At 40.3% G+C, this 12,637-nt stretch overlaps 1 protein-coding gene across 1 annotated transcript in view; it reads left to right on the top strand.

Moving 5' to 3' along the window:
• Positions 1–2,103: 2,103 nt before the first annotated feature.
• oca2 (oculocutaneous albinism II) overlaps positions 2,104–12,637 on the top strand; it is a gene marked incomplete at both ends in the record, with an annotated part of 42,538 nt that continues 32,004 nt past the window's right edge. The window contains 8 exons of the mRNA XM_080033157.1: positions 2,104–2,348; positions 8,014–8,109; positions 8,681–8,875; positions 9,244–9,301; positions 9,521–9,593; positions 10,433–10,590; positions 10,758–10,840; positions 11,899–12,052. Of these exons, the coding sequence (XP_079889283.1) occupies positions 2,104–2,348; positions 8,014–8,109; positions 8,681–8,875; positions 9,244–9,301; positions 9,521–9,593; positions 10,433–10,590; positions 10,758–10,840; positions 11,899–12,052 (1,062 nt within the window). The remainder of the gene's footprint in view (positions 2,349–8,013; positions 8,110–8,680; positions 8,876–9,243; positions 9,302–9,520; positions 9,594–10,432; positions 10,591–10,757; positions 10,841–11,898; positions 12,053–12,637) is intronic.

Here is a 12,637-nt window from a genome sequence, read left to right as displayed (position 1 = left end):
CAGCTCCTTGTTCCTTTTCACCCATGGTAAGGAATTAGTTAGCGCCCCAACTAATCCCCCAGTGCGGTACGGAACGCTAGAATGCCAATGGTCCTTTGCACAATTAATAGTCTTGTGATTATTAAGCTGCTGTACAGACTTTACTTTCTTTTACGGAAGCAGAATGGCAATTCCATAATTGTGTGATAATGGTTTGATTACCCACCATCATCTCGAGATACGTAACTTGTGTACAAATCGAAATCATGAATATAAGAGGAGATTTCCTTTTATAATAATGGGTTGATTACGCATTATCTAGAGAAATCAAGATAATAAACTCCTGATTTCGAGATAATGACATTTAAAATGATAAGCTGTAAGTAAAAATACTTTTAAACACACGTTGTTTTCTCCATATCATTGATCCATCATTTTTAAAAACAATGACCTCGGTATCACAACAGGAGACACAGTCCGTTCTCAACTTCCGTAGTTTGGCGCCTACCTTTGTTTGTTGTGGAATGTAATGTTGAACATGAAGGAGAAGTGCATGTGCTCCTCCACTCTGCTACGATTAACTATGCAGTGTACGAGTGGAGTCTCCCTTTTATATTCTTTATTTTGTAATGAGTTGCTGTGGGAGGGAATCTCGGACTATGTTCCTGACTGCATGTATGCTTAATAGATTTAGGGCCAGTTTCACAGACATGGATTGAGCGTAGTCTCGGACTAAATTTTACTTTCAATGGACAATCTCCATTCAAAATTCCATTCAGTCAAGGACTAGGCTTAATCTATGTCTACGAAACTGGCCCATAGTGCCGTAGAGACCTGGCTTGATATGGTCAATGTGTATTGTGTAATAAAAGTACCGTGAGAAGAATCCCACAAGTTGCCTACCGAGTCTTCATGCTAACCGGAGCTGTTGCTATCGGACCATAACCATAACCTGCACCTTTCACCATTACAATACTCTGCTAAACCTAGTGTATGGTATCCATCTACCACCAAATAGCAGATTGAGTAAGTTAGCGATTAGCTGTTGAATGTAGCAATACAAAGTCAGATATTTCCTGGAGGAGTTTGTGCAGAGCAACCATGGACATATAAAGAAAGAGCAACAAAGAGTAAATGTTGGACTTAGTCTTGCCAGTTTGCCATTAACATGTCTACCAATACAATGTTGCACCATTATCTGTTGGATGCGTAAACAAGCAACTGTATGCTAACATGTTAGCAATTTCAATTTAAGAAGATTACCAGAAACGTTTTAATCTTTATGAAACAGTCTAATTTTTCCCTCAGATGATTATAAATGACTTGTAACAGCAGATGAGCCCATCAGCAAAAACAAAGCTATTTTGAATATTTTAATTAATGCCTTTGCTTGAGTCCCAACTAGTAGAACAAAATGATTTACCGCAGGCCGACCTGAACATCCTCTGTGTATTAACGGTACTAAATTAAAGTTTAATTTGCTTCACCATAGTCAAATAACATTATTAATCTTACATAGTCATATATAAATACACTACCCAATCGGGATGCATCCTGCGGTACACTGCTTTTGTCCAAAGGGGACGCTAGAATGCACTAAAACTGAAAGTTCCTTGTTGTCACTTTAGAAGGCGATAATGCAATGTTAACTCAAGGTTCCCATACCTATTTAAACATCAATATCAAGAAGAAGAACTTTTTCAGGCATAATTCAAATCAAATTAAAGGACCCAACACGGTCTAGTTCTGTTATAACTCGCAGCTCTGCAGAAGCTCACAGACACCATCTTCCGACTTCAGTCAGTAATGCTGCATGTGACCATCGGACAGTCTGGAGGCATGCAGACGGACCCATTAAATAACTTCCATCTATTCTCGCACAAAATATATCAACTCAAGCCTTTTCGATGTCCCATCACTTACACGCACATTTTCAAAAACTTTTTGCCTTGATTTCTTTTTCCCAATTCCCAAACACTGAAGGCTTTCAGAGACCCGTGGGGATTCCTGTCTACAGCTTCTTGCACTAAAACATTGGTTATTGCAGTTTAAATGTTGAAATTCAGCAGATATCTCGTCAATCAAGAATCTGCTTTTTTTCTCTACCCTCTAGCCAACGTAGTCATGTATTTGGAGAACAAGACCCAGCTGGAGATTGAGATGTCCCAGACGACGGCTGCGGGCCATCAGGGCAGGGGCAGCCTCAGGTCACCGGAGGAGGTGGCAGGGAACTTTGAGGAGCTGCGTCTGCTGCAGGGCATCTCAGAGAGGAGGGACACACAGAAGCTCCAGCAGTCTGCCGCCGTCACGCCCTCGGGACAGTGCGTCATCCGCGCGGACGGCTTTGTGCCTGTTCGAAAAGAGGACGGGTATGTGTGATATACTGAAAGTGCTTTTTCTGCTCTCTCATGGTGGTTTATTGAAAATGTACTGATTACAAAATAGATAGCATATCACACCACACTGAGCACAAAGTGACTCTTTAAAGCTATTGTGCGTACATTTTTAATTTCTCAGTTGTTGATTCTACTGCTGAGAAAAAAACCCTGGACGTCCTACAGAAGGTATAAAATCTGTGCACGATCACCTAAAGCTTACCTCATGTAGATCTGGACAGTGTTGTTGTAATTCCTCATAATTCCTCATGGGGGCGACTGAAGTTAGGCACTATAGCTTTATTTAGTACCTGATTATAGAATAGATAACATATTATACCACACTGAGCACCAATACTATGCATGTGTTCAAGCTGTTATAATCAATCATTTTATAGTGACACACACAAATATTTATATTACATATTTATCCCACTCTATGCTCCCTCTCAGCGCTATATTTTAGCATTATTGTTTTGGTTATTGGCCCACAACTTTACAGTATTGGTTCAGCTCCCCTCAGCCTTATTTCCAGCGGCAGCACAAAGCTGGTGTAGGAGAAATCTCTCTCAAAAAAGCAAACAAGACAAAAATGGTAAATGGACTTGTATAGCGCTATATCTCCGTTTATCACAGACTCAAAGCGCTTTACATTGTTTTTTGTACACATTCACCCAGTCACACACACATTCATACACCGATAGCAGCAGCTACCACGCAGGGTAGGCTTAGCACTAGGGTGCTAAGCTAACTATCGGGAGCAATTCGGGGTTCAGTGTCTTGCCCAGGGACACTTCGACATGTGGCGGGTAGACGGGGGATCGAACCTCCGACCCTGCACACCAGAGGCGAATTCCCTACCCACTTCGCCACTGCCGCCAAGTTAGCAGCTAGCTGGTGAACAGAGTGTAGCGTTTAGTATCTAACTAGACAGATACTTTCCATCAGGAGTTGGTTGAGACCAAAACGGAGCTGGACGAGGGTGGTTTGCATTTATTAGGCCAGAGACATGACTCAAAATAAATAAATGTAAATAAAAGACCCTGTTGGCTAAATCAATGTTTCTGCTGCCCTCCACTGGCCAAAAACATCAACGGTTAATGTAGGTTTAATGTTTGTGTTTAAGAGCTTTTGTTGAATAATGGTGAAAGTTTGTTTATTCAGTTATGAGAATATACCTTACAAAATGTTCACTTCTCTGACACACCAACAATGATATAGTACACCTGTGAGGATTTACATAGATTTGTCTTGTGTTCTAGTTTAAAAAGGGACCCTTTGTAGTTTTCATTCCCTATTCTTACTAGGCATTCTTGAGTAACGGCATAACATCGGTTACTTAAACACACATGCAGAATCATATTAAACGTGCTCCGTTGGCTAAATCTTCCAGGAATGAATGAACATACATGGAAAACTCTGGTATTTTCTCATGAAGTATGGATATTCACACACACCCATACAGGTGTGACTGTGGGTGTATATCCCAGTCACTCAGGGGGGGTGCTAATCTCAAACCCGTGGCTGGGACATAATTGGGATTAAACTGGACAATTTAAGTTGCACATGTAGAATGGCGCTCATGTGTCTCCATGTGTAAGCCAAGGTGGAGGTCAGATCTGCTGTTCTATATTTAAGATGTTTGTGGACACACTGTGACACAAAAACATGGACATTTCTGTTTGAATTGTGTTCATATTTAACATGACGTGAGGACAGTACATTTGCCATGGCTTAAATAATAAGATAAAAAAAAAACATTACAGAAAGTAGAGCTTCTATGAGAAGACAATCATCATCATCATCATCATCATCATCATCATCATCATCATCATCATCATCATCATCATCATCATCATCATCATCATCATCATCATCATCCTTTATTTAAACAGGCAAAAATTGCTAAGAAACAATGTCTTATTTAAGCAATGGCCTGGTAGGAGGTGAATGACCTCCTGGGGGTAAGGGGAGAGGGAGAGAACAAGACAACACTGAAATATAGCCAGTAAAAACACACATAGACAACAATAACATATTCAACATGGCAACAGAAGTTAGACAAACAGCAGTAACATACAGCATAGAAAGTGCTCCTTTACGGGCGGACCTGTAGATGACATCGCTGTAATGGAATAGTGGAAGGACAGTCAGCTGAACCAGGGAGCGTTTGACAGAGGCAGTGAATGAGGAGCGGTTGCGATAGAGGAAGCTGAGTCTGGCTTTTACTTTCGACTGCAGAAAGGACAGATGTTCAGTGAAGGAGAGGATGCTGTCAATCCAGACTCCCAGGTATTTGTAGGAGGACACTAGTTCAAGTTTTTGGCCTGTAGCAGTCAGAATGGTACCATCTTGGAGGGGGGGGCTTACGACCAAACCACATGACCTTGGTTTTAATGGGGTTTATGGCCAGTCCGAGGGCAGAAAAGCCAGCCAGTATGGAGTGGAAGCTCTGCTGAAGTGTTCCCAGTGCAATGTCAGGTAAGGGGCCAGTGGCATAGAGAACTGTGTCGTCGGCATAAAGATGGATAGATGAATTGCCAGCTGATTTGATTACGTCATTTATGTAAATTGAGAAAAGAACTGGGGCTAATATGGAGCCCTGTGGGACGCCGTTTAGAATAGACAGGGGTTGCGACGAGATGCAGTCAGATTTCATATATTGGGAGCGTCCAGAGAGGTAGCTGTTAAACCAGGCTAGTGAGGTAGTGGAAACACCGATGGAGTTTAAGCGTTTGGAGTCCAGAGCACTGACAATGTCATTAATTACTTTGAGAGTCTCAGTTTCGCAGCTATGACCTGTGCGGAACCCAGATTGAAAGTCAGACAACATGTTGTTGGTGTTAAGGAAGCGTACCAGCTGTTTGCAAATCAGCCTCTCCAGTACTTTCGCTATGCAAGGTAAGATGGAAATAGGGCGATAGCAGTTAGGGTCAGCTTGATTTCCCCCTTTAAATAAGGGGTGTACTGAGGCCGTCTTCCAGGCAGATGGAAGTTCAGCTGAGTGTATGGACAAGTTGCAAAGGAGGGTGATGGGTTCTGCAATAATAGGGGCTGCAGCTTTAAGGAGAAAGGAAGAAGAAAACAAGTTAACATTAAGAAAACAAGATCAAATATGATCATCGAGAGGACAGATGATGGTTCATTTGACCCAGTACCCAGCGCCAAACAGCAATCAGACAAAATTAGTGACACATTTTTGAACATAGTGTTGGCAGCTATAGAGACTGATTTTTGTACCAGTAATTTGGTGAAGAGCAGAACAGAGCTAAAACGAGAAGGAATAAAGGACTAACATTCATCAGGCAGCCAGAAACACTGCTTCAGTTGAATATTACTAAGTGTGTCTGCTGTGTGTGTATGTGTGTGTGTGTGTGTGTGTGTGTGTGTGTGTGTGTGTGTGTGTGTGTGTGTGTGTGTGTGTGTGTGTGTGTGTGTGTGTGTGTGTGTGTGTGTGTGTGTGTGTGTGTGTAAATAAGAAACTGTTTGCCAATAGCTTTGTCATATAAACCTAAAAGGTGATAATATGTCAATGTTCCAAGCTTCTTTCTGCTGCCCCCAAGTGGCCAATAAAATGGCTAACAAACACACAAAATGTTAATAAAGGCTTAGTCACATGGGTAGCTGATTTGTTGTAACTAAATAACAAAACCGGAAATAACCTCACAAGAAATAAACACTTTAGAGAGAGACAGAAAGAGAGAAGGAGAGAGAGAGAGAGACAGAGAGAGAGAGACAGAGAGAGAGAGAAGGAGAGAGAGAGACAGAAAGAGAGAGAGACTAATAAAGAAATCAGTAGGAATATAGAACAAATCCTATTAAATATGACTTATTCTCCATTGGTATACACTAATCCCATTGACTGGCGCCTAAATCGACAGCTCTATAGCACCTTCTTCAATCAATCAGCCTCGGATTGTGTTCTGTCTCAATATCTTTCCTTTACTTCACTGTAAAGTTCCACCGTGAAATCTCCGTGCCAAGTCCCATCTAAGGGACAGGATCAGAGTCAATAAGGAGAGAAAACATTAGTAGACGTGCAGTAAATCCCCTTTATAGTTGTATAAGCGTTTCCAAGGGGGATTAATGTGGCAGACTCCTCTAATGCAATCGTACTCCTTTATCCTTAACAGCCTTTGCCCCATTCATCGATTCAGAGCAACCCAACCGTCCGGGCTGTGTGTTTGTTGAAGGCTGACAGACGTGTAAGACAATTAAAACAACACAAGGAAAGGGATTATGAATTACAGAATGATCTCCCTTATACAAGAGAGTTCACATACACACAAAACTAACCAGGCTAGCACAATACCCCTCACAATGACACATTGATTATCCCACAATACGTTCTAAAAGAATAACTATAGCAATACAAAACAAAAAAGGCCTGCCGCTGTGAAAGGAAGTGACTGACTGTGTGGTTACTGTAAGCACCCGGCCCTTTGCCAGGCAGTGGGTAAAAAGCCTTCAAGATTATAAGATTAGCCGAGGGGGGGGACCTTTCATTTTCAGAAGGATTTCCATCTAACAGTTTTGGCCCAGTGGGTTGGTATTTCATTGCGTAACCATTCTCATGATCTCTCTGTTCTAAAAGTAATTGCCAAGATGACTTTGGGCTTGATGAAATACTGGATTGGTGTTTCTTTGTAAAGTAAAAATAAAAAGATGTGGAAAAGGACGCAATGGGTTCTGCCTTTCAGGTTTTTTTTACATAAAAAACTTAGAATAGGACTTCTTTACATATTGTGTGTCTATGTAAACAGGTGCATCCAAAGAAAAAAATGTAATATCATGGAAAAGTTAATTTTTTCCACTTAATTTTAATTAAAAAAGTGAAACTTTCAAATATTATAATAATATATTTATGAATCATCAAGTGAAATGAACCTAGCATAAACATACTTTTCAGAAGGTCAACCTTTCTGTATTATAAATCCTTTCTTTGACTGGTTTTATGTAGTTTTATTATTTTAATATTTTGAGGTGCTGGATTTTTTATTTCATGAGCTGTAAGCCGTTATCATCAATTACGATGTTAATTGAGAAAGGCCTGACATATTTCACTTTGTGTAATGAATCTGGAATATATGAAAGTTTCACTTTAAAAACCTTTTCCATGATGTTCAAAAATGTTTTATGATGCACCTTTATATCTTAATGCATGTGTGTGTGTGTGTGTGTGTGTGTGTGTGTGTGTGTGTGTGTGTGTGTGTGTGTGTGTGTGTGTGTGTGTGTGTGTGTGTGTGTGTGTGTGTGTGTGTGTGACTGGGACCCAGCTGTGACAGTAGTGACCTGAGGGATACAGTGCAGGAGCAGGGGGACAAAAGACACTTTAATGATCTCCTCAGGTGTCAAGTCACCAGATGCTCACACACCTTTGTGCCTCCTGTGGGTTACAACACTCTGACACACTGCTCTCACCACTGACTGACAGCTGTGTCATGGCAGCTGAAGGCTTCTCTATGCTGTCAAAGTTCACCAGAACTACATTTTTCTTTAAAGTACAGGTTTTGAGTCAGCTACATTAAAAGATATATAAAAAAAATAAAAAAAAGTTCACTAACTTTCCAAGTAAAAAGACAGGGACTGTCCATCCACTTTTCTTTCTTTCTAGAAAACATAACAAAAACTAATTGTCTTTTTATTCTTTTTTTTTCAGGCAGAGTTTCAGCGTGGTTAATTTCCTCAGGGGAAAAAATCATTCAGCCAACCTCACAGAGAGGTCGCCTCTGCTGAGATTCTCTCAAGATGACGGGTGAGTAATTCTTCTCCCTGGTACGGAGCCCCAAAGTATCCAACCTTAAATCAATGAATCAGACACCGGGCAATAAATAATGATGTGAGAATTAAATGAGTAAAAACTGAAACAATAATATGTGTCATCACTATATAAATGGTCAAAAATGGACTGATGAAATGTCAAATGAAAGCAGAGGGCTTTGGCTTTGGTCACACTTTGGCCATCTTTAAAGGAAAATCCTCATAAAGAAAAAAAGTGACATCATGCAATAATATGTGAATGAATAAACTTTATATGATATATATAATACTGTGTGTGACTTGTTGGAAAAAAGGGACATTTGGAAATATTGTATTATTAAATAAAAATGTAATACAACTATACTGAGTTATAAATAATGATTGTTTTTTCCACAATATGTTTATTGTTTTATTCATTTTTTTTCTCCACAAAACACAAAAACAAACATCTTCACCATCACAGGGGCTGATGCCCCTAATACCAACATAGTGTTTTATTTATGTCGCTGCAGCTATATAGCCTATACTGTGTGCGCAAAGGACTGACAGTGATTGTTCTTTGCCAGTCTGACCTACATGACCCTCCATGACCCTGACTTTGTTGGAGAGGAAGAGCCTGACCCCAGCGGTCTGGACTTTGAGAAGAGGTTTCGTCTGGGCAGCGAGGTCACCAGCCTGTCCCTGTCCCGCTCCAGCTCCTCGGACAAGAACGACCCTTTAGAAAACCTCAACCTCAACTTCAAACTCACCAGCAATATGAGGTGAGAGAGAGCCCACGGGATTTATTTGAAATGCTTGTGTGTCTACCGTCAACCTAAGCACTTCATAATTCAAGCAACTCCCAAAGCACTTTATAAATCATTATATGTCATTACTTGTGTGTTAAATGTTGTGGTCGCAAATGTGTGAATTGAATTGAATTGAATTGAATTGAATTTAACTTTTTTTTTCTTTAATATGAAGCCATGTCTATCTCTTTTCTATGAGTTGTGAGTGAGCAGTTCATAGAGTGATGAGGTCACTAGATTCGTCTTTTTTAATCAACTGGTATACAGTACACATGATCATACTGAACACTGCTCTATGTCATTCTGTCAACTTAATACTGTTGTGCTGTTTTTTTTTTCAGATGCTGCTTCAAAGCCTCCAAAATTGCAACCATCTTTACTATCGTTATTCTCTGCAGTGTAAGTGGAACTGTCCTTAGGAAGACTTAAGGCAAAAGCATCACATAAAAAAAAACAAAAAAAAAAAATTATTTGATTGGATTGTGCTAAAGAAAATCTACAGATTTAACTTAACTACAAACTGACTGATGAATTTATGTTTCTTTATTTCTCAGCATCACTGGGATGAACTGTGTGGAGAGAGTGAATAGTATGTTGATGAATGTATTGTGGTTTCAGTTGTTCTTCAGCATGTATCCAGACCGAGACAATCCCACCAGGATGTTGGCAGTCTCCTCAACAGACAGCTTCTGTATCCTTCACCCCATTACATCAATGTCCAATGCACATCTGTATTTTTCTGTTCCCGAAACCAAAAACCAAAAACTGGGCCGAAAAGAGCCCCGCAGGCTTTTAAAATAAATCAATGATAATGAGGGAAGATGGTGCACCTGCTTTTTACTTTAAGAATACGGGCTCGCAGAAAGAAAATGAGAGCAGAAAATAACCCTACTTTGACCACAGCTTCTTATAAATGTAGTTAAAGCAATTCTGGAGAATGTTTGTGGTAAAAAATCACTTTTTCAAAATCAGTGAATATCTCCTCATGATTCGCCACCCATCCGTACTGTGTGTGCGCTGAAAAAAACAATCCAGTGTTAATGCACAGCTTAGGGTCTGTAAGCGGGCATGTTGCTAGCTATGGTGGGCCCCCTTTGTTTACATATGCTTTCCTAACATACCAGTTTACGGAGCCTAGGCTGTGTATAAACACACAGATTGTTTTTCAGCGCCCACACATTATGGAAAGGTACCGTAGCTGATAATGAGGAGATAGTCAATGGTCTTGTAAAAATAAAATTGATAACAATTTCTCCAGAATCGCTGACTCCCCCTTTAATCAGAGTGAATAGTATAGGAAGTGGTAGCAATTCTGACAGGTGAATGAATGGTCCCTCCCTACTGCAGTGTTTCAATCTAAGAAGGTAGGATCCTATTGTCTAATGAGCATATTCTGAAAGATCAAGGAGCACTACATAGTTCATGGAGTTAACCTTTCCTGTGATCTGTGCTGGCCAAAAATCACAGTTGCCTTTTTTCTCTGAAAATACACAAACACACATTTTTCTCTTAGCGATACGCGTCCCACAGCTATGAACCTGACCGACTTTCGAGACAACGCTTTGCTGAAGCTGCAGGTGGGCGGGCCCTTCTCTATGGGGATGGTGGACATGACCAATCAGGAATACATCCTGGTCCAGGTAGAGCAGACTGAGCCGGCCGGGGCGCGCAGGAGGAGGGCTCAGCAGGTAAGAGGGGGCTCTGAGATACACCTGGCTTCTTTACTGTGTCATTCTGTGAAGTGTTTGATTTGTGAAAAGAAAACCCTTTCTTTCTAGAGGGAGGGGGAGGGCTCCTGGTGTAGTGGTTACAGTGCCTAAAAATGCCTAAAGAATAATCTTTCTTTCCTCAACAGGTGATTTATAATTGGACCATCCCCCTGCATGCAGAACGAAGTGACCAGAGAGTTGTGACAAAACACTTTGAGATGATCAGCAGGTAGGCTATTCCAGAACACTCTGTGACACTGAGATGATTTGAACAGGTTCAATCCAACATGTATTATGGTTTATACAACAGGCAACCTAGGGGATGTCTGGATATCATTATTTGGTGAGATAGGGTTATGTACACATAATGCTAGCTGGACTGAGGGTAGTCTGAAGTAGTTTGGACAAGGGCTGCCTTTTTCAAACCAATTACATGTTTTAATTGAGCTTTTCTTTGAAAGATTAATTTAGCAAACAGCCATGCTATAAGCTCTTTGAGGCTTCAAAATAGAACCTTGACCTTACCATCTTAGTTTAGCATTTTAGCATGCTAATATTAGTTAATGAGAAACCAGGTTGGTCTTGTGAATGTTTGTCTTGTTGACTTCCCTTAAACAAAGTAAAAATTAAATAAAATGTCTTTTGAAGCTACCAATAATCATGTAAAAGTTGCTTAATTGACAGGGGGCTTAATTTCCCTATCAAATAAATAGCTACTAGACATCGTTCCTCTTGAGGCCCCCTGGTGAGAGACATGCAGACAGCCTTCTCTGCAGGCGGCCACTTATACTGTGCACTGAACATGTTTCATTTTTAATTAAATGCCATATTAATTTATGCCACATTCAATGTTCCATTAATGTCAAATGTATGCTAATGTTTTCTTGGACAGCTTAATAAATATTGTAAGGTGTTCATGTTGACACTTTCATGTTAAAGGTTGAGTCCGCGATTCGGGTGGGAGAAGGTTTGATGTAATAATCACTTTAAAAAAAAATATCTCCTACACTACCTTTCCTTACGTATGCTGAAAAATAAATGGTGTTAATACACAGCCTAGGCTCTGTAAACGGGAATGTAAATAAAGGGTATGTAAACAAAGGGGGCTCACTGTAGCTGGCAACGTGCCCATTTACAGAGCGCACGGACAGGTAGCGGAAAGTGAAGAGATATTCACTGATTTTGACGGCAATTGACTCCATAATTGCTAACTGCACCTTTAAGGGATTGATATTGTTCAATGAAAGAAAGAATAAGAAGTGCAGTGGTGTTTGCTTGCCCACACAGTGACCCCATAGTGATCACGGTTCAGGCCTTCCTTCAGGAGAACGAGGTGGTGCCTCTGTCCATGACCCACCAGTCACTCTACGTCAACGTGGAGACACAGGTGGCCATCGCTGCCATCATCCTAATCGGGGTCTATGTTCTCATCATCTTTGAGGTAAATAGACCCTCCCATTCTCATGCTATGTACTGGATAGTGAAATAGTTTCTGTTCAGGAATACATATCTGCTGCCTTATTTGGAAATGTGTCATATGCAGCACAGGGGGTATTACAGAAGAGCTAGCTGTGATTTTACCCATGCGTTAAATACTGCACTGTGTTTAAAGGTGCTACACACCCATTTTACGTCCCTACGGGTATATTTATTGTGCTGCTACTATGAAAGACGTGTGCAGACTTTACACCTTTCTTACTTTTGCCATTGGTATTTTTCTATTACTATTAGTCAAAAGCTTTTTTTCCTCTTGATCTCTTTTGTTGTTTTTGACACAGATAATGCATTTTTTTAAATAAATTACAAATACTTATTTAAACCTGCAGTGTGTAGAATCTTGGGTTTTATTTCCTAGCAGATTTTGTAGAAAGTGATTATAATATCCATAAGTACGTTTAATTTAGTGCATACTAGCTGAAAAAAATGTTTTGAATTATTATTTTTTCCCTTAGAAAGGGTCTCATATATGTCCATATTTCTGCATATTTTGGACCAAGGCCTAGTGCCGCCATCTTGAAAGTGTCAT

The sequence above is a fragment of the Ammodytes marinus genome, assembly GCF_949987685.1.
Source record: "Ammodytes marinus genome assembly, chromosome: 8".
NCBI classification, from domain to species: domain Eukaryota; kingdom Metazoa; phylum Chordata; class Actinopteri; order Uranoscopiformes; family Ammodytidae; genus Ammodytes; species Ammodytes marinus.
Note: the sequence above shows the minus strand (reverse complement) of the source record. Positions and strands in the feature narration are given on the sequence as shown.